Source organism: Theropithecus gelada, chromosome 20 (assembly GCF_003255815.1).
Source record: "Theropithecus gelada isolate Dixy chromosome 20, Tgel_1.0, whole genome shotgun sequence".
In the NCBI taxonomy this organism is placed as follows: domain Eukaryota; kingdom Metazoa; phylum Chordata; class Mammalia; order Primates; family Cercopithecidae; genus Theropithecus; species Theropithecus gelada.
Window position 1 is genome coordinate 15,107,313 of NC_037688.1, and position 26,272 is coordinate 15,133,584.

General features: G+C 42.0%; 2 protein-coding genes across 18 annotated transcripts in view; one reads left to right on the forward strand and one right to left on the reverse strand.

Moving 5' to 3' along the window:
- The window catches only part of FAM192A (family with sequence similarity 192 member A), a 33,687-nt gene extending 16,874 nt beyond the window's left edge, over positions 1-16,813 (reverse strand). Inside the window, exons 1-6 of one of the 14 annotated variants that reach the window (XM_025369664.1) lie at positions 16,359-16,653; positions 9,078-9,428; positions 5,190-5,258; positions 4,204-4,345; positions 3,261-3,359; positions 2,740-2,861 (exon numbers count right to left, since the gene is read on the reverse strand). In XM_025369664.1, coding sequence (XP_025225449.1) covers positions 2,740-2,861; positions 3,261-3,359; positions 4,204-4,330 — 348 coding nt within the window. In that variant the 5' untranslated portion in view covers positions 4,331-4,345; positions 5,190-5,258; positions 9,078-9,428; positions 16,359-16,653. Of the gene's footprint in view, positions 1-2,739; positions 2,862-3,260; positions 3,360-4,203; positions 4,346-5,189; positions 5,259-9,077; positions 9,429-12,091; positions 13,091-16,358 lie in introns of those variants that run through there. The other 13 variants (XM_025369671.1, XM_025369672.1, XM_025369669.1 and 10 more) reach the window with 13 other exon arrangements.
- A 7-nt stretch (positions 16,814-16,820) lies between these two features.
- Positions 16,821-26,272, forward strand: part of RSPRY1 (ring finger and SPRY domain containing 1) — a 49,553-nt gene continuing 40,101 nt past the window's right edge. The window contains exon 1 of one of the 4 annotated variants that reach the window (XM_025369656.1): positions 16,821-17,590. The gene's annotated coding sequence lies outside the window, so the exon portion shown is untranslated. The remainder of the gene's footprint in view (positions 17,591-26,272) is intronic. The other 3 variants (XM_025369655.1, XM_025369657.1, XM_025369654.1) reach the window with 3 other exon arrangements.

Sequence of the window (26,272 nt, forward strand, 5' to 3'; positions counted from 1 at the left end):
TCAGAACTTTCCAAGTTTCCAGTTAAAGCCCTTATCCCTGGAGCCTCATTGTACTGCAATGTTACCAGGACACAAAGGTTTCTTTTGTCTCACTGCTGCCCTGTTCATTCTTTCCTTTTAATTGAAAACCAAAGGGCATCTCACACTCAACAGCACTTCTCCCCGGGTGCTGCTTTGGGGGACACTATATGTCTTATTTGCTAGTCTGCCAACATAAAACAAAATATCATTCAAGTGAGAAGTGTAATGAATGTATTTCCTTGGACGAAAAAGCTTTGTGTCTGAAACAACACAATATGGGTATCTGCCTACCTCTACAAACGAACACATATTATTCTGGGGTCATCAGGGTCAGGGAAGGGGGAGTTCAGAATAATCAGCCTCAATCCTACAGTTGAGATTGAGGTATAACTTTCCATAAACTTCTATCTCCATGTTGCACATGAATGCCAGTAACAGAACTGGGACTGGAAGCCAGGTCTTTTCTGGTACAGAACACCAGTTCTGATGTAAATCAATTCCCAGGGTATCTGTCCTCCATTCCAGTCCATGTCTTCTCCCACATAATCCTTTTTTTTTTTTTTTTTTTTTTAAGACGAAGTCTTGTTCTGTCCCCAGGCTGGAGTACAGTGGCGTGACCTTGGCCCACTGCAGTCTCCACCTCCCAGGTTCAAGCGATTCTCCTGCCTCAGCCTCCTGAGTAGTTGGGACTACAGGCACAAGCTACCATGCCTGGCTAATTTTTGTATTTTTAGCAGAGATGGGTTTTCACCATTTTGGCCAGGCTGGTCTCAAACTCTTGAACTCAAGTGATCCTCCTGCCTCGGCGTCCCAAAGTGCTGGAATTACAGGCGTGATCCACTGTGTCCAGGTCTCCCACATAACTCTTAAAATGGAAGCTGCTGCACATTCTCTGCAAGAAAATACCAACTAGTACATATACACAGTCAAGTCGTCCATTTTGGAGGTGAAGCCTGTTGGATTACACCAGTGATGTTACTCAACATATAAGCCTGAAATATCCAAATAAGCTTCCTCACATGAAGACAAATGGTCCTATTAATATCTCTTATTAATCATTTATTAATTTATTCACATATTTACTGAGAATCTACTATATGCCAGGCACTGGGGAAATCAGAAGTGGCCAAAGTCAGATAGTCTTTTTCTTATGGAGCTCATTTATTTCACATTCTAGCAGGAAAGAGATAGACAAACCAGTAGGCAAATAAATAAAGACAACTTTCAGATAGTGACAAATCTATAAAAAATGATATTACTGGCCAAGTGCAGTGGCTCACGCCTGTAATCCCAGCACTTTGGGATGCTGGAGTGGGCGGATCACCTGAGGTAAGGAGTTCGAGACCAGCCTGACCAATATGATGAAACCTCGTCTCTACTAAAAATATAAAAATTAGCTGGGCGTAGTGGCATGCACCTGTAATCCCAGCTACTTGGGAGGCTGAGACAGGAGAATCACTCGAACCCGGGAGGCAGAGGTTGCAGTGAGCCAAGATCGTGCCAATGCACTCCAGCCTGGGCAACAAGAGAGAAACTCCTTCTCAAAAAAAAAAATTGATATTACCGATAGCAATTTTAGGTGGGGTGCTTAGGGAAGGTCTCTAAAAGGGAGAGCTGAGCAGAGGGCTAAGCTGTGAAATGCGTCTTGCAAAATCTGAGGGCAGAACATTTTGGGCTGAGGAAACAGCAAGTCTGAGGCCTTGAGATGGACTCAGAAAGCATGGTGAGAGAGAACATAAAGAAGGGCAGCAGGCTGCAGTACAGTCAACATGAGAAAGAGTGGCTTCAAGATGCAACAAGGAGGTGGGTTGGCCTAAATAATGTAGAGCCTTCAATGGCCTGATACAGAATAAGACTTTAGTCTAAATATAAGGGGAAGCCACTAGAGTATTTCAAATAGAAAAGTGACATGATGCCATATATGGTTTTTAAAGTTCCCTTTCTTGTCTAAGGAATAGATTATTGAGGATGAGAGCAGAAACAAACCAATTAGATGGTCACAGGAGTCCAGAAGAAAGTCTACTAGTACTACAGTAGCAGTAGATACCTAGAATTCAAGAGATTTGGAGTATATTTTGGAAGCAGTTCTTGGCCCAGGCACCTGGAGGCATAGGACTACCAGTTACTGGGACTGGGAGGACCAGAAAAAGAAGAGACTTTGGGGAAGGGCAGTGTGATGAGAGTGGGGGTTATGTGGCACAATATTGAGAATTTTGATTCAGCTAAGTTACATTTGGGATGTCTATTAAGACATTTAAGTGGATGACCAAAAGGCAATAATGAGCCACAGCAAAGTCATCTTTGCAGATTTCTCAGCCCTTCTATGGAGAGAGGGCATGCTATAACCAGTAGAGAACATCTCACTAAGAATACAGGAAAGTTGCTAAACATGTTCTTTTAAAACTCAGAGGCCAATTTCTCCCCTGGATGAAGCTGGCTGCACTGCCCACCTGTCTGAGAGTCTAATCCCAGTACTATTAGGATTGATGCCTTGAGTTAACCCTAAGAAGGATGTGGACTTTTGACAACACCCTTGCACACAACACAAACTCCACAACCCGTTGCCAGCTTTTCAGAATCACAGGAAAATCAGTGTTGAAAATGACTTGAGAGATCACCAGGTAGAAAACCCCCCTTCTGTTGATGAGGAGATGACATCTGTAGATACTGATGAGAAAATGGACACCTTACAGGTTTTCCTCCAGGTACAAAGGATATTCTGTATTCCTTCAGTTCTTTCAGTTCTTCTTCTCTTCGTTGTTTTTCTATTAGTTCCTGCTGTCGAGAAACCTCATCAAGGAAGTTGGTCTCATCTTCATCTAAGCCTCTTACCATGTTTTCTGAGGAAATAATTAAACAGGGAACACTTAGCAGGCTAAAGGGAAAAATAAGATTTTTCCTTTCCCCTTTTTTAATAAACAGCAGATTCTTCAGGGGATTAAAAAAAAAGAACTGGTAAATACCATCGCGTTTGAATAGATAACAGCGCATAAAAAAACAAGGCATTTTTCCCATTACTAAATATTACCATAGAATTAAAATGGGTGTTTTGAGCTCTAAACAAAAATATTCAATGTGGTTTAGAAGGCTGAAGGCTGTCTCTTTTCCACCAAATGAGCATCTGGAGACTTGAAAATCAAGACAATTCCATGGCTAGTTAGGAAAAGTGCTGCACGAGGCAAAAGTGCGTCAGAAATACCCCACAGAGTCCCTTGAACTCTGTGTTTTCGGAAGCTTACTGAATTTGAACTGTTCCTCATACTCCTGCTGCTTCCTGTCCTTCTGTTCCTGTAGTCTTTCATACAGAGAGCGAGGGTCATAAACCTCCTCTGGACATTCTGAAAGGAAAAGGAGATGGGAGAGAGGTGGAGGGGGAGGAGACACATACTTCAGATTGTTTTCATATTATTTTGGAATCACAAAAGCTTTTAAAGACAAAGTCAAATCTCTGCATGATCTGAGGGTGTGGACAACACAAAAATAGTACAAAGTCCAGTTTCCCTTCGGACCTCAGAGAGGGGCCAGCAGTTCTCAAAGCCAACTATCAATGTCAATAGCGCCCATGGCCTGAAACAGTTAACTGATTGAGGGGCCAGCCCTAACCCTCCACAGCAGCTGTGTTCTCAGTTGTTCAGACCATGGATCCACCTGTATAGATGGAGGAGAGGAGCAGAATCTCTTGGAAGGCAGTGTGGTAGGCAGAAAAGGAATAGGATGTGAGTATCCTGGCTCTACTCCCAGCTGTGCAGGACCTTACACAGGTGACTTCGCCCCTCTGAGTCTCAGTTCCTCAACTCCAAAGTAAGGACAATTGGCCAGCATGGTGGCTCACGCCTGTAATCCCAGCACTTTGGGAGGCCGAGGCAGGAGTTCAGGAGTTTGGAACCAGCCTGGCCAACATGATGAAACTCCATCTCTACCAAAAATACAAAAATTAGCCAGGCATGGTAGCAGGTGCCTGTAATCCCAATTACTCGGAAGGCTGAAGCAGGAGAATCTCTTGAGCCCGGGAGGCGGAGGTTGCAGTGAGCCAAGATCGCACCACTGCACTCCAGCCTGGGCAATAGAGTGAGACTCCGTCTCAAAAAAGTAAATAAATAAAACAAAGTGAGGACAATTAATACCTACTCTGCAGGGCTACTGCGTGGATTAAAGACCATTATACTGAATGTCACAGTATACCTTCTGGATCTTCAGGTTTTCGAACTTTCTCCCATTCTTCTTGCCTCCTTTTGCGCCGTTCATCTAGTTCTGCCTCAGACACAAACCTCTTTTTGATAACAAGGTTACCATCATCCCCTCCATCCATAATGAAACAACCAATCTACAAAACAAAAACAAAAGCAAAAATATCATTTCAAGTGAGAACTGCAATTAAAATTCTAAAGAGAAACAAGGAGATTTAGCTCTGTCTCACCCAGCAACAAACTAAAAATTATCTTCCAACTTTGAATTGAAAAAATTCTCAGCCGGGCGCGGTGGCAAATGCTTGTAATCCTGGCACTTTGGGAGGCCAAGGCAGGCAGATCACGAGGTCAGGAGTTCAAGACCAGCCTGACTGACATGGTGAAACCCCATCTCTACTAAAAATACAAAAATTAGTCAGGCACCTGCTACCACGCCTGGCTAATTTTTGTATTTTTGGTAGAGATGGAGTTTCATCATGTTGGCCAGGCTGGTTCCAAACTCCTGAACTCCTGCCTCGGCCTCCCAAAGTGCTGGGATTACACGCACCTATAATCCCAGCTACTCAGGAGGCTGAGGCAGGAGAATCACTTAAACCTGGGAGTCACCCAAGCCTGAGCGACAGGGCAAGACTCTGTCTCAAAAAAAAAAAAAAAAAAAAAAAAAAAACAACTCTCAAAAAGTTTAATTTATAGGCCATTGATGAAAGCACATGAATACACTTTTCCAAACATATCAGGGAATTTTTATTAACATCGATGTTATCTACACAGTTGGCAAGAGGACCTGGAATAATTCTTATTACCTGGTGTTCCATAGTAAATCTCACATTGCAGGTACTTCTCTGTCCTTCTAATCTAGATAAATTGGCCTCCTCAGCATCCCATCCTTTTCCCAGCTTTATCCTCCTTTATTTCTGTAACATCTGACATTGTTTCTTCTTGAAATTCCTGTTTCTGGGACATTACACTATCTTGATTCACCTGCTCTTGCCTCCAAGTAGATTAAGATGGAGAATCTCAGCTACTGAAGATTTAGTGATCAAGTCCAGTCTGTACAGCAGGGAACGTGAATAAACCATGAATGGAGAAAGTGAGACTGGAAGAACAGATCTCCCAACTCCAACTTCAGTTCCATGTACTTTCCTGAATATTAATCTGACTCTTCATTTATCTCTCTCCTGACCTTCTTCCTTGTAAACCCCTTGTCTGTGCCATTTAAGATTTGAACTTCAATCCTTCTCTTTTCTCACTCTCACAATCACCTCAACCATTTTATGCATATTTTGACACAGAAGATTACCTAATCTGTTATTTCTACCTGAGCTTTTCTTCAGAGGAGAGAAGGAAATAAAGACAGCAGAGTGTGTATTACTTATTACTTCTTTTTTTTGTTTGTTTTTTTTTGAGATGAAGTCTTGTTCTGTCGCCCAAGCTGGAGTCCAGTGGTGCAATCTCGACTCACTGCAACCTCCGCCTCCCGGGTTCAAGCAATTCTCCTGTCTCTGCCTGCTGAGTAGCTGGGACTATAGGCGTGTGCCAACATGCCCAGCTAATTTTTGTATTTTTAGTAGAGATGGGGTTTCACTATGTCAGCCAGGCTTGTCTCGAACTCCTTACCTCGTGATCCACCTGCCTAGGCCTCCCAAAGTGCTGGGATTATAGGTGTGAGCCACTGCAGCTGGCCGTATTACTCCTTTTAAACTAAATCTCTGTTTTTATTGGTTTCTTTCCTTTTGAGTAACTGTAGAATCAACCCCTACCCAGACATGTTATGTGTTATTCACAGCACTATGCGCTAACAAGGAGGCACATATTCAATCCAATGTCCATTCCAAGATGACCACTAACAACAAAAACAGGAAGTTTCCACGCTACCACAAAAATAAGGCAGCTAACCGCTAATGAGCTCTTACCATGTACTGTATTCTTTTTATGGATATTATCTAATTAACATGGTCATTGATCCTATGAGAAATATTATGTTTATAGATGAAGTTGAGGTCCAGAGGAGTTAGATTATTTGTCTAAGGTGATACACGTGGTGAATGGTAGAGCCAAGAACCAAAGTCAGGCCTAACATCAAAAATTCATACTCTTACCAACTTTACCATACTCCTCCCCAGAAAACACTAAATCTTGGTTGAAAACAAAGACATGTTGACTTCAGCTTTCTTCCTACTTCAAATTCCAGTGTTAAGAATATTCATGCAACATTTTTATTTAGTAAAGCTAGAAATGGAAGCTGAAAAAACAAACCCAAACGTTCAGAACAAGAGAATAGTCTCAGCCTGTTGCTGAGGTTTAGTTTAATGTAACAATAATAAGAAGGAATTGTGAAAATTACTAGAAAGAAATGAAATCAACTGACAGACGCTGTTGCTCCCACCTAAAGCCCACAACCTGGACACTTCTGATTTAGCAGCACTCAACGACTCCAGCCAGAGGCTCATTACTGAAGCAGAACTGTTCAGTCTCTGTGAAAATGCCAAAAATTCCTCAAGTTCTACAGAACAACCTCTTATGAAACCAGAGCCAACAATTTCTTAAACGTCTCTGGCAGAGAAAACGTGAACTTTCTAGGGCTCTAATGATTGGGAGAGACATTCTGGACAACCCTCAGTTTCCCCCTTTCTCATCCCCTATTAACCATTAAGTCTCCTTTCTCATCCTGTATTAATCACTTGGTTTCTTTCCATCACCCATTTTTCCTAAATAATTCAGAGTAGGATAGGTCCTTATAGCCTACCTAACACGATAATCACTCGACATCTGAATTTACCATACACACCCAGGAGAAGGTCATCCAACTCATATATTAAAACTTCAAGAGGGACCACTGCACTCCCTTCCCAGGCAGCCAACTCCCTCTCTAAGCAGATTTGACTGTTAGGATAGTTCTTCCTTAAACTGAAGTGAAATCTGTTTTACTATAAATTCAACACATAGGTTCAATCCACTGGGACTATACAAAAAGAATCGAATCTTTTCTAACATGACCATATTTCAGTTGTTTGAAGACAATTCCCATGTTCTTCCTAATTTGTTGTTTTTCTGAGCCAAACATTCCTAGTTACTTTAATCTTATAAGATGGAGAAAAATAATCATGTCTCCGGGAAATGAATTTATCAGATTAGATATGATTTAAACCTGGGAAATAAATACTAGGATATGGCAATGCCATTGGTGCCCCAGTAAATGTCTCTCTTCATTCTTGTTATATATATATAATTTTTTTTTTTTTTTTTTTTTAGGACAGAGTCTCACTCTGCCACCCAGGCGGAGTGCAGTGGCATGATCTTGGCTCATTGCAACCTCCGCCTCCCAGATTCAAGTGATTCTCCTGCTTCAGCCTCCTGAGTAGCTGGGATTACAGGTGTGTGCCACCATGCCTGGCTAATTTTTGTATTTTTAGTAAAGATGGGGTTTCATTATGTTGGCCAGGCTGGTCTTGAACTCCTGACCTCAGGTGATCCACTGGCCTTGGCCTCCCAAAGTGTTGGGATTACAGGCATGAGCCACTGTGCCTGGCCTATATTTTTAAAACAGAAAATTAAAAAATCTTCCAATATGCCAAAAAAAAAAAAAAAACCAAACCCTAGATTTTTACATTTCCATCTAAATAAGAAATCAGAGAGCCTCCTGGGTTCAAGCAGTTCTCATGCCTCAGCCTCCCGAATAGCTGGGACTACAGGTATGCACCACTACACCTGACTAATTTTTTTTTTTTTTTTTTTGCAGAGACAGGGTTTCACCATGTTGCCCAGGCTGGTCTCAAACTCCTGGACTCAAGCGATATGATCTGCCCACCTCAGCCTGCCAAAGTGCTGGGGTTATACGTATGAGCCACTGCACCCGGCCTACAATCTTTTATACACAGGGACAAAACCAGAAATCAGTTGGTTAATGAAAATAAGAAATAAAGCAAATGCATACATTAAAAAAAAAAAAAAAATTAAAGACAAGTGCTGCAGGGGCAAAAAGGGGACAAGAAATGTATTTCTCATCAGCTCTCAGTGGGTTCGTCTCCCGAAAGCAAAGTCACACTGTCAAAACTAATGCACACTTATAAAAGTCTGCTCTTTAAAACTAATGTCTTAATTCAGGTTGGGCATGGTGGCTCATGCCTATAATCCCAGCACTTTGGGAGGCCAAGGCAGGAGGACCAGCCTGGACAATAAAGCGAGACCCCCTCATCTCTACAAAAAAATTTTCAAAACTAGCCAGGCATGGTGGTGTGTGCCTGTAGTCCCAGCTACTCAGAGGCTGAGGTGGGAGGATCATTTACTCCAGGAGGCTGAGGCTGCAGTGAGCCATGATTGCACCACTGCGCTCTAGCCTGGGCAACAGAGTGAGACCCTGTCTCAACAAATAAATAAATTAATTAACAATAAAACTAATATCATAATTCTGGCATTCCCTTGATCCCCAAATAAAGAAAGTAAGCCAAGTTAGATGGCCACAATAGTAATAAATTTCTGTAAGTTTAAAAGGAGTAGACTAAAACATAGACTGCTTTATACATCTTTTTTCAAATTAGCATTTTCTTCTGTAGGTCCTCATTCTCTTCATGGCTTTGCTCAGGCTGTTCCCTCTGCCAGGAATACCCTTGCTTTCTTTTCACCCCATGCAAACTGCTGCTCCACCCACCCAGAATCTCACTGAAGACCATCTCCTTTATGAAAAGACCTCCTAGAGTAGTTAATATGTATTTCCTTCCTTTGTGTTCCTGCTATGATCATTCATAACTCTACTACGGCCCTTATTCATTGTGTTTTATTATCTATGACTGTTTCAACAGCTCTTCGTCTCCACAGTGCTTATTATTATTAGCACAGTATCTGGCATATATTAGGTATTCAAATACTTACTAAATAAACCAACCATGAGGAGCTGAAGAATCTGAGCAGGGAGGAATGAACTCACATGAACATTCCTAGGTACTGTCAAGTGCAAGCTATAGAGATTGGTAGCCGTCAAGCAAGCATTTGCTGAAGTGTCAGTATCATAGGAATTCTATTCAAACACCATACAATTTATGCAGTGAGAAACAAAGGACCAAAACTTAAATCATTTTACTATATCATATCATTGATATCATCTTTCAAAAATAACTGCTACTTTCCTTTAATTTCAACTGATTAAAAATGGTCACTTAACCTGCAAAAGCAGTACTTGATGCAGACAGCGTATTTCTTTGAAGAGTCCAATGGCTGTTTATACTGCAAGAAAGAGGTGATAAGTACCTGTAACTTACTGACCTGCTGGAAGTAGACAGAGAAGCTAGAAAACTAGATTGTAGTGACTTCTAATTCCTATTGTCTAGGTAAATTTTCACAAGTCTCTTCTTTTCCCCTTTTGTTTGCTAGAGTAATTAAAAACAAAACAAAAGACAAACAGCCCAGGGATATCGGGAATATGGGCTCTAACTGTGAAGATCCCTGTAGGAATGCAGAGCACTTACATTAGGAATGCTTATTTTGTCCTTACTGTGTTCCACTTTAGAAAGAGTAAACAAATGCTGTCAGCTTTCCTTTACTCACATGTTTTTTCAAAGTGACTCAAGTTTAATTATCAAACTAAACATTACATTATTTTTTAAAGGATTTATTCAAGTTCTTCAAATAGGGAATTCATAGAAAACTAAAATCATTTCAAAATTCACTTTGTCCACCAAACTTAGAGTTCAAACTGGCACAAATAAAGAACGTGGTTTTCAAATCTGCCTGACAGTCAAGAAAACAAAGTTCTTATATTTCAAGCCAAAGTAACTGTTAAACACTGAACTACTGGGTTTACATTGGAGACCGTGGTATCTAATTTCCAGGGTGGTGGGACAAAATGGGCTCAGTTCATACACAGCACACTACACATTTTAAAATACAAAACTTACATTGCTGCTCCCCAAATAATTGCTATTCCTAACTTGAAAAATGACTCCATTAAGTTAGTGCCATGACACAGGTAATGAGATCTGGTTGCCTATGGAATTGAATTATGTGATGGCAAACTACTTAAGTGTTTACATCATTGGCCACCATATCCTTCTAATTCTAAAATTAGACAGACTGTACATGTAAAAACACACCAGAATCAGGTTTCTGTGTTCTGTTGTTTTAAGGCTTCACTCTGAGTAGCAAAAGCAACAGGTCAATTCATTTCCTTCTGTCAGTAAATACAGATTATTGCTTTCCAACATTTTTTACTCTGATGTTCAAGTCACATTGTACTTCAAAATGCAGGACAGCAACTAAGAGGAATTTGCCATCTGGCTAACTCAGCTATATTCCAAATAAAGACTGCTTTCTGGACAGAAGGCACTTCTACCAAGATACAATAATTTAGATTTTTAAAAATTTAGCTGACTTTTCCTATATCATAAAATTTATTTAGAGGATGGTAAATGCTAACAGAGAGCCTGCTGTTAGTATTTATTACTAGGCAAAGTAAAGTCAATCTTCTAACACTGAAGCTTATTTAACATACTCCAGTAGCAAAGGAGACTAAAAGAATCTAAAAACTAAACCACAGAAAAAGCAATTTAATCCATATTTTAAATGTTTATTATAAGGGTCAATTTACAATAACCTTTCAGGCATCTATGAAACACATACAATAAAAAATCCGGCTTTGCAATAATCTCTCAGGCATCTATAGAACACATATAATAAGAAATTCGGCCAGGCGCAGTGGCTCACACCTGTAATCCTAGCACTTTGGGAGGCCGAGGCAGGTTGATCACTTGAGTTCAGGAGTTCAAGACCAGTCTGGCCAACATGGTGAAACCCCATCTCTACTAAAAATACAAAATTAGCCAGGTGTGGTGACATGCACCTGTAATCCCAGCTACCTGGGAGGCTGAGGCAGGAGAATCACTTGAACCCAGGAGGCGAAGGTTGCAGTGAGCTGAGATTTCACGCCACTGTACTCCAGCCTGGGCAACAGAGTGAGACTCCGTCTCAGAAAAAGAAAAAAAACAAAAAGAAATTAAGGCCTGGTGCGGTAGCTCACACCTGCAATCTGAGCACTTTGGGAGGCCAAGGCAGGACTGTTTGAGTCCAGGAGTTCAAGACGTGCCTGGGTAACATGGCGAGACCCCATCTCTATTAAAAATAAACAAACAAACAAACAGACTGGGCACAGTGGCTCATGCCTGTAGTCCCAAAGCTGTGGGAGGCCAAGGTGGGAGCATCACTTGAGGCCAGGAGTTTAGGACCAGCCTGGGCAACACAGTGAGACTCTGTCTCTACAAAAAAAATTTAAAAATTAGCCAGGTGTGATGGTGCACTACTTAGGAGGCTGAAGTGGGAAGATGGCTTCAGCCGAGGAGTTCCAGGCTACAGTGAGCTATGAGGGCCACTGCACTCCAGACTGGGCAACAGCACAAGACCCTGCCTGGGGGGGAAAAAAAAAAAGTTAAAAAAATTATTGATTTATCTTTCCATAGCGCAAGAGCAGAGACTCAAATACGCGTTTATCTTGAATTCATCTATATGCACTAGAAGACAACTAATTTAAATGTCAGTTCCCTTAGCTGATCCTCATTCACATGCGCCTCTCCGAATATGAACACTTCCCTCACTATGCATGATTGTATTCATTGCATTTTTTACATATTGTGACTCTTAAATACAAACCAACAACTTCATCTGCGGCTCACAGGAAGAAAAACAGCAGTTTTTTCCAAAGCCAAAATAAAACTTGCCTGAGGATCTAGAGAAAAAAAACCCAAACCAAAGTGTTTTTCCTATTCTCTCACTCAACAATCAACACAGTATAATTCTGTGAGGGATATGTCCCCACACACCAAGCAATCCACCAATTCTGCAGCAGACACCAACCGGCTGGGTGTCCTCTAATTCAGTTCAACTCCGACACTACCTACCTGGATGAAGACTGCATCAGATCCCACAGGCTGAGGGCTGAGTCCCACAAGACTAGCCTCCATTTATAGATACCAGGTTGTTTTCCCTGTGGTTCGGACCAACTGGCTATTAATCGGGGTTCCCATGACCTGCTCCTTAGGTTCTATGAATTTGCTAGACCAGTTCACAGAACTCAGAGGAACTTAGAGGAACACTTTACTTACATATACCGGTTTATTATAAAAGGATATTACAAAGGATACAGATGAAGCGATGCATAGGGCGAGGCATGTGGGAAAGGCACAGAGCTTCCATGCACTCTCTGGGGCACCATCATCCAGGAACCTCCCACGTCCACCTATTCAGAAGCTCCCCAAACCCAGTCTTTTGGGGTTTTATGGAAGCTTCATTACTTAGACATGATTAATTAAACAGTGACCACTGGTGATCAACACAATCATCAGCTCCTCTGCCCTCTCCTTTCCCCAGAGGTTGGACACTGGGGAGGGGCTGAAAGTCCTAACTCTCTAATCTTCCCTGGGTCTTTCAAGTGTCTTTCAAGTGACCAGCCCCCATCCTAAAGCTACTTAGGGGCTGCCAGCCACCAGTCAGCTCCTTAGCATATAAAAAGACACCAATCATTTTGGAGATTCCAAGGATTATAGGAGTTGTATGCCACAGGAGACAGGGACGAAGGCCAAATATGTATTTTATAATATCACACTGGCCATGTCAGAATTGTGCAACACTGGTACTACAATTAACATGCTGCTTCCCTGAAATTTCAAGGGTAGCTTTGCTTGTAAGCTATTTTGTCATCTAGGCTCGCTTCAGAACCTAACCCACACCTCAAGTCATATTCCATCCTCCCTCCCCCCACCCTACGTAACTCCACTTCAAGACCAAATTAAAAACAAAATAAAACAAATAATCGCAGTCCCAGTTACTCAGGAGGCTGAGACTGGAGGACTGCTTGAGCCTAGGAGTTCAAAGCCAGCCTGGGCAACATAACGAGATACCCATTTCCCTTTAAAAAAAAAAAAAAAAAAAAAAAGGGGGGGGGGGGGGTTTTGCATTACAATAACCAGACAAGGCCAAATAATTTTTTTTTTTTTTTTTTTTTTTTTTTTTGGCGCAGTGGCTCATGCCTGTAACCCTAGCATTTCGGGAGGCTGAGGCAGATGGATCACCTGAGGTCAGGAGTTCCAGACCAACCTGACCAACATGGCGAAACCCCGTCTCTACTAAAACTACAAAAATTAGCTGGGCGTGGTAGCACATGCTGTAATCCCAGAATCGCTTGAACCTGGGAGGCGGAGGTTGTAGTGAGCCGAGATCGCACCACTGCACTCCAGCCTGCGTGATGCGAGCAAGACTCCATCTCAAAAGAAAAAAAATTTTCTGAAGCAAATATTTACAGAGAACCTATTACGTGCAAGATACAATGCTATGTACTAAACAGGCAACTGAGGGACTTACACTCATTCAGTAAAAGAAGTAAGGTTGGTACACAGCAATTTAAGGAAAAGTAAAACTAGGTTACAGGCCATTAAGAGGCACTAAAGAGTAAAGAAAGGAAGACTAGGATAAGCATTGGGGAAGCTTAATTTTCACAGTGGCTGTGACGACGCACAGTGAAAGTGGTGGAAATTTTAGGTATATGAAGAATAACCATCTTTAACTTAAGGATGCTAGAAATCACACAAATTTCACATTCCAAAAATCAGAATACAGGGGGATTTTCATTTCTTGAAATAGTGGGCTAGGTATTTGAGATCAATTATCCACTTCTGCACTAAATATGCCTGAAATTTGTTAAAAAAAATTTTTTTTTTTGAGATAGGGTCTTGTTCTGTCACACAGGCTGGAGTGCAGTGGCACGATCTCGGCTCATTGCAACCTCCACCTCCCAGGTTCAAGCGATTCTCCTGCCTCAGCCTCCTGAGTAACTGGGATTGCAGGCGCCCGCCACCATGCCTGGCTAATTTTTGTGTTTTTTAGTAGAGACAGGGTTTCACCATGTTGGCCAGGCTGGTCTCAAACTCCTGACTTCAAGTGATCTGCCCACCTCGGCCTCCCAGAGTGCTGGAATTACAAGTGTGAGCCACCGCGCCCGGCCAAAAATATTAATTCTTAAATAGAAAAGCTAACAAGATAGTAAAGAATTTGGACACAATCTAGAAGGTGAAAACCAGAAATTAAGCCCAATATTCAAAATAGATTTCATCCTGAGGATTTCTGTGACCTAAAAGCTAAAGTTTCAGTGCCTTTATGAGATAACAGAAACAAGTTCAAGCCAGGAGCCCATCCAGGAAGTGGAGTCTGACAACTACCTCCCTCTCCATCTTAATTTGGTATCCAAAAGAACTACAGCTTCAAAGATGAACTGGGAAGTAAAACAGCAGGAATAATGGACAACAGAAACAGACTCTCCCAAAGGGAATTCAGACAGTGGAATTAAACATAGAGATTACAAAAACAACTATACTTTCCATGTTTAAATAAATAAAATTAAGCCTCAAAATTAATAATAAGAAATAAGAAACTGTAAAACAGTGTCACAAACCAAACAGAACTTCAGAAACTAAAAAATGCAATATATGATTTAAGATTTCAGTGGCCGAGTTTAATAACAATGGAAATAACTTGAGAATAAAGAAATTATCCAGAATGTACTATGAAAGAACAGAGTAAAAGATATAGAGAAAAGAATGAAAAGGTTTAGTTAAATCAACAAAAAAGAGAGACAATGGGAAGAAGCAGTATATGCATATAAAATGGCTGAGAATTTTTACGGAACTAATGAAAGACACTAATCCACAGATTCAAGAAGTCTAATAAATACCAAACAAACTGAACAAAAACAAACCCATAGTTCCATACAGCATGCTGGAAATACAGAAAACCAAAGACAAATATTTTTTAAAACTTGTCCATACTTCATTTTAGACAAAACAATCAACATTCTATAGTGAAGAATGAAACATAATATTTAAGAATGAAGACAAAGTATGTTCAAAAGGTTACTAACAGTGAACACGTTGAAAATGCTTAATTTAGCTGCCGTGAAGGCATAATTACACTATGACCCTGTACTTACATTGCACTTGTTACTTGATTTACCACATACGTGGTTTTCAATAGCTAAAACAGCAGCTTGACTCTAACCAAGCATCACGATTCTTGGAAGATGAAAGTGAAGACTGATAATCAACTAAATGGTTTTGACAAAATTATCCCTTTCTTATATTATGAAGCACTTCCCCACAGAGTAAGGACATGAAGACTTCAGTTGAGAAAGATAATCGGGCAGCCTATACTTTCAGACCCTTACAAATTGTTCGCAGGTTATCTAACTAAAGACTGTAAAAGCTGCTGTCGGCTCAATATTTTGTATCAAAAAGGAGTCTACCCACTGATTCCCTTCAAAGATTTCGGAAGGGTGCCTTCTATTTTATGGTGTCCCTGTGGATACATGAATATACCAAATAATTGAAGAATCGACAAATCTTATCTCACAAGTGGTAGGCAAGAGGTCATCGGGAATTCCGACCACCAGGCTCGCATGTGGCTTCTTGGGTCCCACTCCTGAACTAACCAGACTACCTGAGGGTGCGGGGGTCTGAGAGTCTGCATTTTAAAAGGGCCCCAGGAGATGTTGTTTTCCACTAACGTTTAAGAAGCACGACTACGAACAAACAGGTCTCCCCTTTTCCTCTGTGTGGACTATCACAAGGACCACCAACTCTCAAGCATGACGCTTCAACTCTCCGTCTTTGTTCCTTAAGTTTTCTGCAAAACGGGCCAGCTGGCTTGTTTTCCGTAATAGAAAATGCGCTTGGCACAGCAACTAGTACATGGCACACAATAAATGTGCCTCCCATCCTGCACTTCCATTCTGGGATGCAACCATTTCCAACCAGACGCCGCACATCGGAGTAACCTGGGCCTGTTCCAAGACCTCTGGAACGCAGCCTGCTACTCACTTGAAGCCTGGGTGGCCCTATCTAGCAGAAAAGTGGGGAAAACCCACTAAACGCCCGGCAGTGTTGGGCCCGCCTGAAAGGGTCCTCCCCCGCCACCCAGATGCCTTCCCGCGGGCACCCTCAGCAACCCTCAGGCTGGGCCTGCAAGCCCCAGGCTTTGGCTACTCCGGGCAAGGGGCGGGTGGGCGGACTGAGAACAGGCCTGGCCCTATCCCTAACAGCAGCTACAGGTCCCCTTCTCTTCGGTAAAGAAGCTGGAACCCAGGTGTCGCCGCCAGGCCAGTACCGAGGCCGCACTCACCTACCGGCGCGCGGGAGGCGAGACGCCCTCACCTCGGCGGCGCCTACCCCAAACCGCCACCGCAGAGCCGCTCGCTCTTAAAAAAGAAAAACAAAAATGAGAGGAAGAAAGAAAGAAACAGGAAGGAACGAATGAAAGAAGAAAAAAAAAAAGAAAATAGCCTTTGCTTTTGTATTCCTTTTGACCCTTCAGGGCTTCCTGTTCCTCACCGCCACAATAGACTCCCGCCCCACTTCCGGCGACGTAACCCAATCCGCGGAGCTCTTCCTCCCCTGGAGCCCGATGGAAATCCGGTACCCTGAAAACTAGCCGGAGAGACTTGATTGGGCTGTTCACGTCTCAGGATGAGGATTGGCCAGTTTACGCTTGGGGGGCGGGCCGGTTCTTCTGATCACGTGACACGATTTTTGAAAGGTGATTGGCTGTCAAGGAGAGGGATTGCCACCGAGGAAGGGGCGTTTCCTAGGGGACTGAGGGAGGGCCGGGGCGGTACGAAGCGGGGGAGGGCTGTGCGCGTAATGGCAGCGCCGTGGCCTCGCGTCCATCTTTATCGTTCTCTCGGACCTGTCACAAAGGAGTCGCGCCGCCGCCCCCTCGCTCCGGTGGGCCCGGGAGCTAGAGAAAGTCAGTGCTGCAGCCAGACCGCGCTGCTCTGAGAAGCCCCCTGGGCACGCGGAGCGGGAGGGAGTGTGAGGGTTGGAGGCGACTGTGAGGGAGGGAAACAGCCTCTCGAGCCTGGGGCGGGCGGACCGGACTGGAGCCGGGGCAGGCTCTGGGAAAGGGCCCGGGAGAGAGGTGGCGTTGCTCAGAAGCCGAGAAACAGCCGAGAGGTTTTCCACCGAGGCCCGCGCTTGAGGAATCCGAAGAGGTTCCTAGAAGAGGGTGTTCCCTCTTTCGGGGGTCCTCACCAGAAGAGGTTCTTGGGGGTCGCCCTTCTGAGGAGGCTGAGGCTAACAGGGCCCAGGTGAGAGGCAGCTATCTATCTCCTGGGGTGGCTCCTGGTACTGAGGGGGTCCTATCTACTCAGGGGTGCCCGGGATAGAAAGGGTAGATGAGGGGACGCTTTGGGAGGGTTCCTTTTGTGGAGTTTGCGGTCTAGGTGGCACGGGTGGGAGGCGGACCTCCCCTGGGAGATTTAGAAACGCCTTGGGATAGAAAGACAGAATGGGGCTGGGAGGTAGGAGCCAGAACTAGCGGATTCTCGTACTACGGAGGCCGGAGCTGAAAATTGGGTAAGGACCTTGGGGAGAGGGGATTTTTGGGCGGTGATGGGAAGAAGACACCTCCATCCATAAGAAAGCCAGAGTGGGGAATAGTGAAAGGGAAACGGGAATTCATCGACCAGGTGTCCTAGACACAGGATCCAACTGCTTCCGGGCTTAGTGCCCGAGTAGGGTGGGGAGAGTCCATCCCACCAACACCCCCTGCGTGAGTCCAAATTAGGCATTTATCTCTGCCTGCTGCCTCACTTTCCCCGTCTTTGGGGAGGGAAACCGACCGAGACCGAGACGGTCAGCTGAGACTTCGAGGTCCTGTCTTGTACCGTTCTCTCAGTGAGGTTGCTCCCCTTGGAGTGTTGCACTTTGAACTTTGAAGGGTTAGAAGTGTCTATTATTGACTGAGTAGAATCCCGCAGTTTTCCAGGCCCTTCACCTACCATCTGTTTGTGCTTAGTGGAGTGACTTAACCTCCTTAAGTCTCTTCTATAAAATAACCAGCGCAGTGTGTGAAAGTAGAAACTACAAGCTGCGTGAACGGAAGTTACTGTGATTCTACCACCAAACGGGTTGCTGTTGAGGAATAAAAGTGAAGGGACTTTATAAATTGTAAAGCAGTATGTAGAGGTAAGGGGTGAGATTAATACAGTAGTTGTCTGCCACCTGCGGAGTCTTGGGAGCCATATTGTACTGCAAGCTTCAAGGTTCACAGCTTAGGTCATATTATGATCTAAACCCATGGTTTCAAACCCTGCTTAGATGGGGATGGTGGGATTTCCAGCTTTTGCTCTCAGAATTTTTACTTACTTTGAACTTCTTATGGTGCTGGCAGTAGTTACCACTGTAATATCTTTTCCTTCAGGATTTTTTTCCCCCTGACAGCTGAAATTTTCCTCTAAGTAATTTGATCTCAACATTATAAACCTCTTCCCCCTTTTGCATATATATATAGAGAGAGAGAGAGGCATGGCTTTTGGATGTCTACAGCTAGTGAATATCATGCTTTCTCCCTCAGTTGTGATTTGTAAAGACTGCCTTTTTTCCTCCACGAATACTATGCGTTGTTGTGGTAGCCCCAGACTATAGATTATGAGGCACGTTGGAAGTTGCTTTTAAATTTCTCTTGCACAGTAGTTCTCTTTATTTTTCCCCTTATGTAGGGTTTGCATTTCCTGGGATGGTATCTTGCTTTGTAGATCCCTCTATGAGATTATAAGAGACTTGTGTCCCTGTGTGACATTTTACTAGTGTTTGGTTCGTGGTACTTGTTAAAGATGGTTTTTCAAATATTGGGCAATTTATGTGGGATTTAGTTGTTTTTTTTTTGTTTTGTTTTTTGTTTTTTTGTTTTTTGAGACTGAGTTTCACTCTTGTTGCCCAGGCTGGAGTGCAATGGCGTGATCTCGGCTCACCACAATCTCCGCCTCCAGGGTTCAAGCAATTCTCCTGCCTCAGCCTCCCAAGTAACTGGAATTATGGGCAAGCACCACTGTGCCCGGCTAATTTTTGTATTTTTAGTAGAGAGGGAGTTTCACGGTGTTGGTCAGGCTTGTCTTGAACTCCTGAGCTCAAAGTGAGCTGCCCATCTTGGCCTCCCAAAGTGCTGGGATTTAGAGGCATGAGCCACCGTGCCCAGCCCTCAATGATTATTTTTAAGTTATTGATTATAGGAGGTATTCTAGCATACTCTATGTGGGTTTCTGCTTTTTTCAGCAAAATAACTTTTCATTTAGCAAGTATCGAAGGGAAATAAAAACAGCATTTTGTATAATAGTGTGTTAATCTATAGTGAATCAGGTAAAAACAGCAAATCTGAGTTATGTAGCTCTATGGGGCCTGGAGGCAAAAAAAAAAAAAAAGTATGTTTTAGCAAGAGTTTAACAAACAATTGTTCTGTATTTCTTTTTTTCTGTTTTTTCCTTTTATTTTTTTTTTTTTTGAGACAGGGTCTCATACTGTCTCTCAGGCTGGAGTGCAGTGGTGCAATCGTGGCTCACAGCAGCCTCTACCTCCCAGGCTCAGGTGATCCTGCCACCCCAGCCTCCCAAGTAGCTGGGACTACAGGTGTGAGCCACCACACCTGACTAATTTTTGCACTTTTTTTAGACACGGTTACACCATGTTGCCCAGGCTGGTCTCAAACTCCTGGGCTCAAGCCATCCACCTACCTTGGTATCCCAAGGTGCTAGGATTACAGGTATGAGCCACCATGCCTAGCCTCATGAGCTTAATTTAGTCTATCGAGAATTGTATATACTTTCCTTAACAATGAAGTAATTTGTTATAATGAAGTGGGAAATCGCTTTGCATCTTTTTAAATCCAGCTTTCTTTCACACTCTTTATAGTTTGGAGAAAATGTTAGGAATTCTTGAGGATAGTAATCACTGTTACACTACTTAAGATTGGAAGTTATGGCTGGGCATGGTGGCTCACATCTATAATCCCAACACTTTGGGAGGCCAAGGTGGGAGGATCACTTGAGCCCAGGAGTTCAAGACCAGCCTGGGCAACATGGCAAAACCCCATCTCTACAAAAAAAATACAAAAATTGACCCAGCGTGTTAGCACATACAGATAGTCCCAGCTACTTGGGAGGCTGAGGTGGCAGGATCTCTTGAGCCTGCGAGGTTGAAGCTGCACTGAGCCACTACACTCCACCCTGGGTGACAGAGCAACACCCTGTCTCAAATAAGTAAATAGGAAATGTTCTGTATTTTTGAGTAGGATACTTGTAAAGTAGGGTGTGATAGTCTCAGGATTGCAAAATAAGTGGAAAGTCAATAGTCACCACAAATGGGAAACACAGGGGAACAAGCAATCAATTTCAAAAGAATTATTTGGGGATAATAAACTATGGATATAGCTTCTCTTCAAGCTTTTGGCATTTTCAAGGCAGTTATCATTGAATTTGGGTAGTTTTTTCCCCCTGGTATTCAAATTAGAAAATTGAAAAACAGAATAATCACGAAGTAGTAAATGCCATAACTTGGGCCACAACCTTTTGGAGGGAACTTTTACAACTTTTAGAAGTGCGAAGGAGTGAATATTTCCCTTTGATTTATCATTCAGTAAGTCAGCTTTTGAAATCCTTTTCTTGCCAACCTTTGTGAGTAGAAAAAACATACAAATGTGTCCATTCCAAAAGGGAGTGGTTACTGGTTAAGTATGTAAAAGCAGTAACTTTAGATAAATGTGTGGTATATACAAGGTTAAATCAGGAAAAGTTATGTTATAAATAGTGGTGGCCTCTTAGAGAACATTCCACTTTGTTTCTAAGCTTTTGAAAACTCAGAATACATTTGAAATAGTAAGGAATTTATATACTCCTTAAATTTGTTAAGGAATGAACTCTGCACATAGCTTGAAAGTATAGTTTCCAGGCGTACTTTCATGGGTCCTATATACCTCAAATAGAAGGTTTGAAGTGCCTTACTCAGCAAGTATGTTACCTCATAGTTTAATGTTCAGTGTTAGTTTTTTCTTACCCCTTTACCTCCTGAAGAATTGTTTTCACTCCTGTGTTCCCTTAATGCAGTGATTCTCAAGATGTGGTTCCTGCCCAATCCCTCCACATGGGAAATATAGCTCCTTTTTTTTTCTTTTTTAGGTTCTTATTGCTTCATAGTTGTTCATACTTAGGTATGCCTAAGGGCTACTTATTAATAACCTATCAAGTAAATTACTAAAGATTACTAAAACTTGGTATTCATAACCTAAAACTAGAACAATATTGGAGTTTACTGTGGTCTCTTAATACTTTTTTCAGCCAGGAAGTCTGTCCTGGGAAACCTGGTACCAGTGCAAGCTTCTCACATGTCATATGCAGAATGGGTATTCCTGCAGTATTCAGGAAGCGTGCTTAGTTTGGGGTGCATCATCTGTATTGTCTCAAAATTATCTTGGTTTTCATCATGATTCCTCTTTTTTTAATTAGACTTTTTATTTAGCTTCATCTTTATCAATTTAATTTATAGGTTTTTGGTTAACTTTTCACTCTGTGGGCGAGGATATTTATACCAACAATATTTTGGCTTATAATGTAAGATATAAATATGTTACAATGCAAAGATAGATTCTCTATTCCCCTTTTGCTATTGCTGATTTGTATAGTCACCTAAAAACTTGCTCACACAGAGATACTTCAGTGTTACCAAAGTTCCCTTTTCCACTGGAAAACTGATGGAACGAGAGGCCTCCTTCTAGTAGATGCTTTATCTATAGGCTTTGGGTAGGGAGCTAAGTTTGTCCCTAACCCCAGCTCCCTTTGTCAGGAGCATGAAGGACCTTTTTCCATCTTTCCTCACTGCCCGCCATATAAGCATTGGATATGTATTTATTAAATGGTGGTGTCTCAGTTTTTCCAAATGGTAAATATTTTGGAGAGACTTTATGTTTTTACAGATTTTAGAATACACCTAAGATATTTATTGAATATGTATTAGGGTCTAATAAGTATCCAAATGAGTTTGCAGTATGAGTGTTTTAGACATTTAAAGTAGACATCATTAAGGAAAATGTTGATATTCATACTGCTTATATATTTTATTTGCTTTTCTTAACAGCAAAGAGTTTTCTATAATAGAAAAATCCTTTTCCTTCAGATTTGTGTATATTTGAATAACATATGATCTCCTATTATTTGGCCTTCTTGAGGGAAAACCACAAGCACTATGGAATATTACATTTGTTTTTCTCCCCTGTACTGCAGCTGTCATAAGCACTCACGTCAATTCTTCCTTAGTATTTTTTGGAGGTCTAAGGCAAATTTTTCAATCCTTAAGACTTCGGGCAGGGATTATTTACTTCCTCTTTTTTGCTATTATTTGCTTCCGGAAATTCCTTACTCTATCTTAGGCCTGAATTTTATTTTTTAATAAATTCTTTGAATGCTGAAGGGATTTGTCTTTTTCTCCTTTGTACTGTTTTAGGTCAGAACTAAATTCTGTAATTCTTTCTGACCACAGATGCACTCCTTCTAGGTTAAAAAAGCTCTCAACATTTTAGATGAAGGTTTTTTCAGATACTTTTTTTTTTTTTTTTTAAGATCTCTGTCTCCTAGGCTGAAGTGCAGTGGTGCAATCATGGTTTACTGCAGCCTCGACCTTCCCAGCTCAGGCGATCTTCCCACCTCCCCACTCCCACCGCCCTTCCCAGTAGCTGGACTACAGGGTCCAATCCGCCATGCTGGCTAATTTGTGTATTTTTTGTAGAAACAGGGTTTCGCCATGTTGCCCAGGCTGGTCTCAAATTCCTGAGCTCAAGCTGTTTGCCTGCCTTGGCCTCCCAGAGTGTTGGGATTACAGGTGTGAGCCACCAAGCCCTGCCCAGATATTCTTTCAACCAGAAAAAATATCTACTTTCAACGGCATGCTTTCTTAAAGATCTTCAGTGCATAAGGGAAGTGTCAGAATCATCCAGTGCTTTTCCCAAACTTCTTGACGGTTACAATTCTGGGGATAATGGTACCCTGTGTGACTTAAACCTCCAGATAAATAGCTTTGGACATCTGGGAGACATGTAAAAACACCTTATCAAGGCAACCTTTCTTTGGGGGGGAAAAGTAAAATTCCAACCAAATATTTCACAATCTACCCCCCTCTTACCTTCCCCAACAAAATACCAGAGGCTTTAGAGTCTAAAGACAGAAACACTCTTGTTGAAACATCTTTAGGTAGTTTCTGTTTCAGCTGGCAAGTGTAATCTTCTTGCATTACCAAATCAATATTGTTGACTTCAGAGTTTTCCCCATGTAAACACAATCTTCAGTAAGAAGATTGTGGTCTTTGGGATGTTCTGCAGGCTTTTTTTGTTGTTGTTGTTGTTTGAGACAGAGTCTTACTCTGTCATTCAGGCTTGAGGGCAGTGGGATGATCTCGGCTTGCTGCAACCTCCACCTTCTGGGTTCAAGTGATGTTCCCACCTCAGCCTCCCAAGTAGCTGGAATTACAGGCGCACACCACTGTGCCTAGCTAATTTTTGTATTTTTTAAAGCAAATATGTTTCTAGATAACGTTCTCTATCTTGATAGGGTTTGAGTCACAGGTGTATGCATTTGATAAAACTCAGCACATTACTGTGCTTAAGATTTGCACATTTCTGCCAGTGTGGTGGCTTACACCTGTAATTCCAGCACTTTGGGAGGCCGAGGCAGACAGATCACCTGAGGTCAGGAGTTTGAGACCAGCCTGGGCCACCTGGTTAAACCCCATCTCTACTGAAAATACAAAAAAGCCGGGTGTGGTGGCATGTGCCTATAATCTCAGCCACTCGGGAGGCTGAGGCAGGAGAATTGCTGGAACCCGGGAGACAGAGGTTGTGGTAAACCGGATCACACCACTGTACTCCAGCCAGGGCAACAGAATGAGACTCCGTCTCAAAAAAAAGAAAAAAAAAAGATTTGCACTTTTCAGTGTGTGTAAGTTTGATTCCTAAAAACTTGAAGTTTATTGAAGTCTAATTAGTGGTGTGCATGCTGAATTATTTAAGAGAAAGTATACTGATGCCTATAGTTTACTTTGAATATGTAAAAAAAAAACAAAAAAAAAACTATGGATTGATGGTTATAGAGATGGGTAGTGATAAAGCAAGGTTAGTAAAATGTTAGCAGTAGAAGCTAGGTGGTGGGTATATAGTTCACATTTTACAGTGAACTCCAATTTTCTGTATGTTTGGAAAATTTGATAATAAAATATTGGGAGTAGGGGGTAAATGTGATGATAGAAGCTATCGCTTTAACACACTTAGGGAAAAATCCGAAAACATTTTCTAATGAGAGGACATCATTAAAATTTTCAGGATGTTACACATTTTGCTATTCATGCTATTTGACTTAGCCTTTGCGGGGGAGAGTTGGAAAAAAATGTCGCATCCTCTAACACTATTTTGGAATGACAAGGTGAAGATTATAACAATAGTAATTTAGTGCCCAAAGTCTGGTTTTTCTTCTTTATGGTCACTCTTTTAATCAGCTTTTCTTCCTTGGCAGTGTAATTCTGCAGTCCTATTTTCAAAGAAAAGAAAGTGTTCTTTCTCACTGATCTGTACTATGGCTGAATGCAAGCAAATATTTGAAGAGATGAATCATTGATTCCTGGACCATTTGTCAGAGAGGGTTAGACCAGTTGGCCAGATGTCTCCATGGTGAGTTGTTCATGATGGTAGAGGTCTGTGTTTTATAGACAGTGAGTACCAGAACCTTACTGCTTTAACACCAAACTTACCAACACCCTAAGTTTGATTATTTTTCGTCTCAGAGCAGCTTTAAAAAAAAATATAAAGTGTTAGGTGCTTCATTTGCCCCCAAGAAAAAAGAAAAACCATGTAAAATGTAAAAATCTAATAAATAATATAGAAATGGAGGGAATAGTCTTTAGTTTCTTTTTTAAAAAGGCAATAATCAAAATTAATAATACCACACTTCAGAGAAATAGATTTGCAAAGGAAATATTTGATCATAATGGTGCTTTTGCAGCAAAATTGTTATCAAGAGTGTATTAGGCTGGGCATGGTGGCTCACGCCTATAATCCCAGCACTTTGGGAAGCCAAGGTGGGCAGATCACCTGAGATCAGGAGTTCAAGACCAGCCTGGTAAACATGGTGAAACCCCATCTCTACTAAATATATAAAAATTAGCTGGGCGTGGTGGCAGGCACCTGTAATCCCAGCTATTTGGGTGGCTGAGGCAGGAGAATCACTTGAACCGGGGAGATGGAGGTTGCAGTGAGCCAAGATCACACCATTGCACTCCAGTCTGGGCAATGAGAGTGGAACTCCGTCTGAAAAAATAAAATAAAAATAAAAAAAGAGTATAATGATATTAAAAGTATTGCCATTTAGGTGGTGAGAAGAGTCTTTCTACTAAGCGCTGGCATCCAGTGATAAAAATTATTAAATCAGTTGATTGCCACAGATGTGTATTTAAATTCTGTGACTAGCTTTTTTTTGGTCTCAAAGTTGACTTCACCAGCTAATGTTGTCTTTGAAGTTAAGGTAAAGAATATAGGTATTGGCCAGGCACGGTGGTTCATGCCTGTAATCCCAGCACTTTGGGAGACTGAGGTGGGTGAATCACAAGGTCAGGAGTTCAAGACCAGCGTGGCCAACATATTGAAACCCCGTCTTTACTAAAAATACAAAAAAATTAGCTGGGCATGGTGGCACGCGCCTATAGTCCCGGCTACTCAGGAGGCTGAGGCAGGCGAATCGCTTGAACCCAGGAGATGGAGGTTGCAGTGAGCCGAGATCACACCACTGGACTCCATCCTGGTGAAAGAATGAGACTTCATCTCAAAAAAAAATATATATATATATATATGTATATATATATATGTATTACAGATGTGTTGTCTTTATATAATCTCATTCATTTTCTATTCCATTCAGTCTCTTAACCTTGGATGATATTACCCTTAAGCAGCATATCATTTAGGTTCATTTTGATGCTTCATAGGAAAATATATGGAGCCGTTTTTTTCTTTGTGTTAATATGTACTGTACATGTCACTTATGGATATAACTCTTCTAATGGCTTTTTAGGCTGACCTCTCCAAAGGACTGCATTCAAAGATAGTCTCAGTTCATTTTACTGGACAAGGAAATTAACATTTTTGACTCGAGAAGAATCGCCCTTTAGTATTTCAGGTTGCCCCCTAATTCAGTCAGTGGGTCCTTCCTGCTGTGCCAGGTTCTGTGGTAG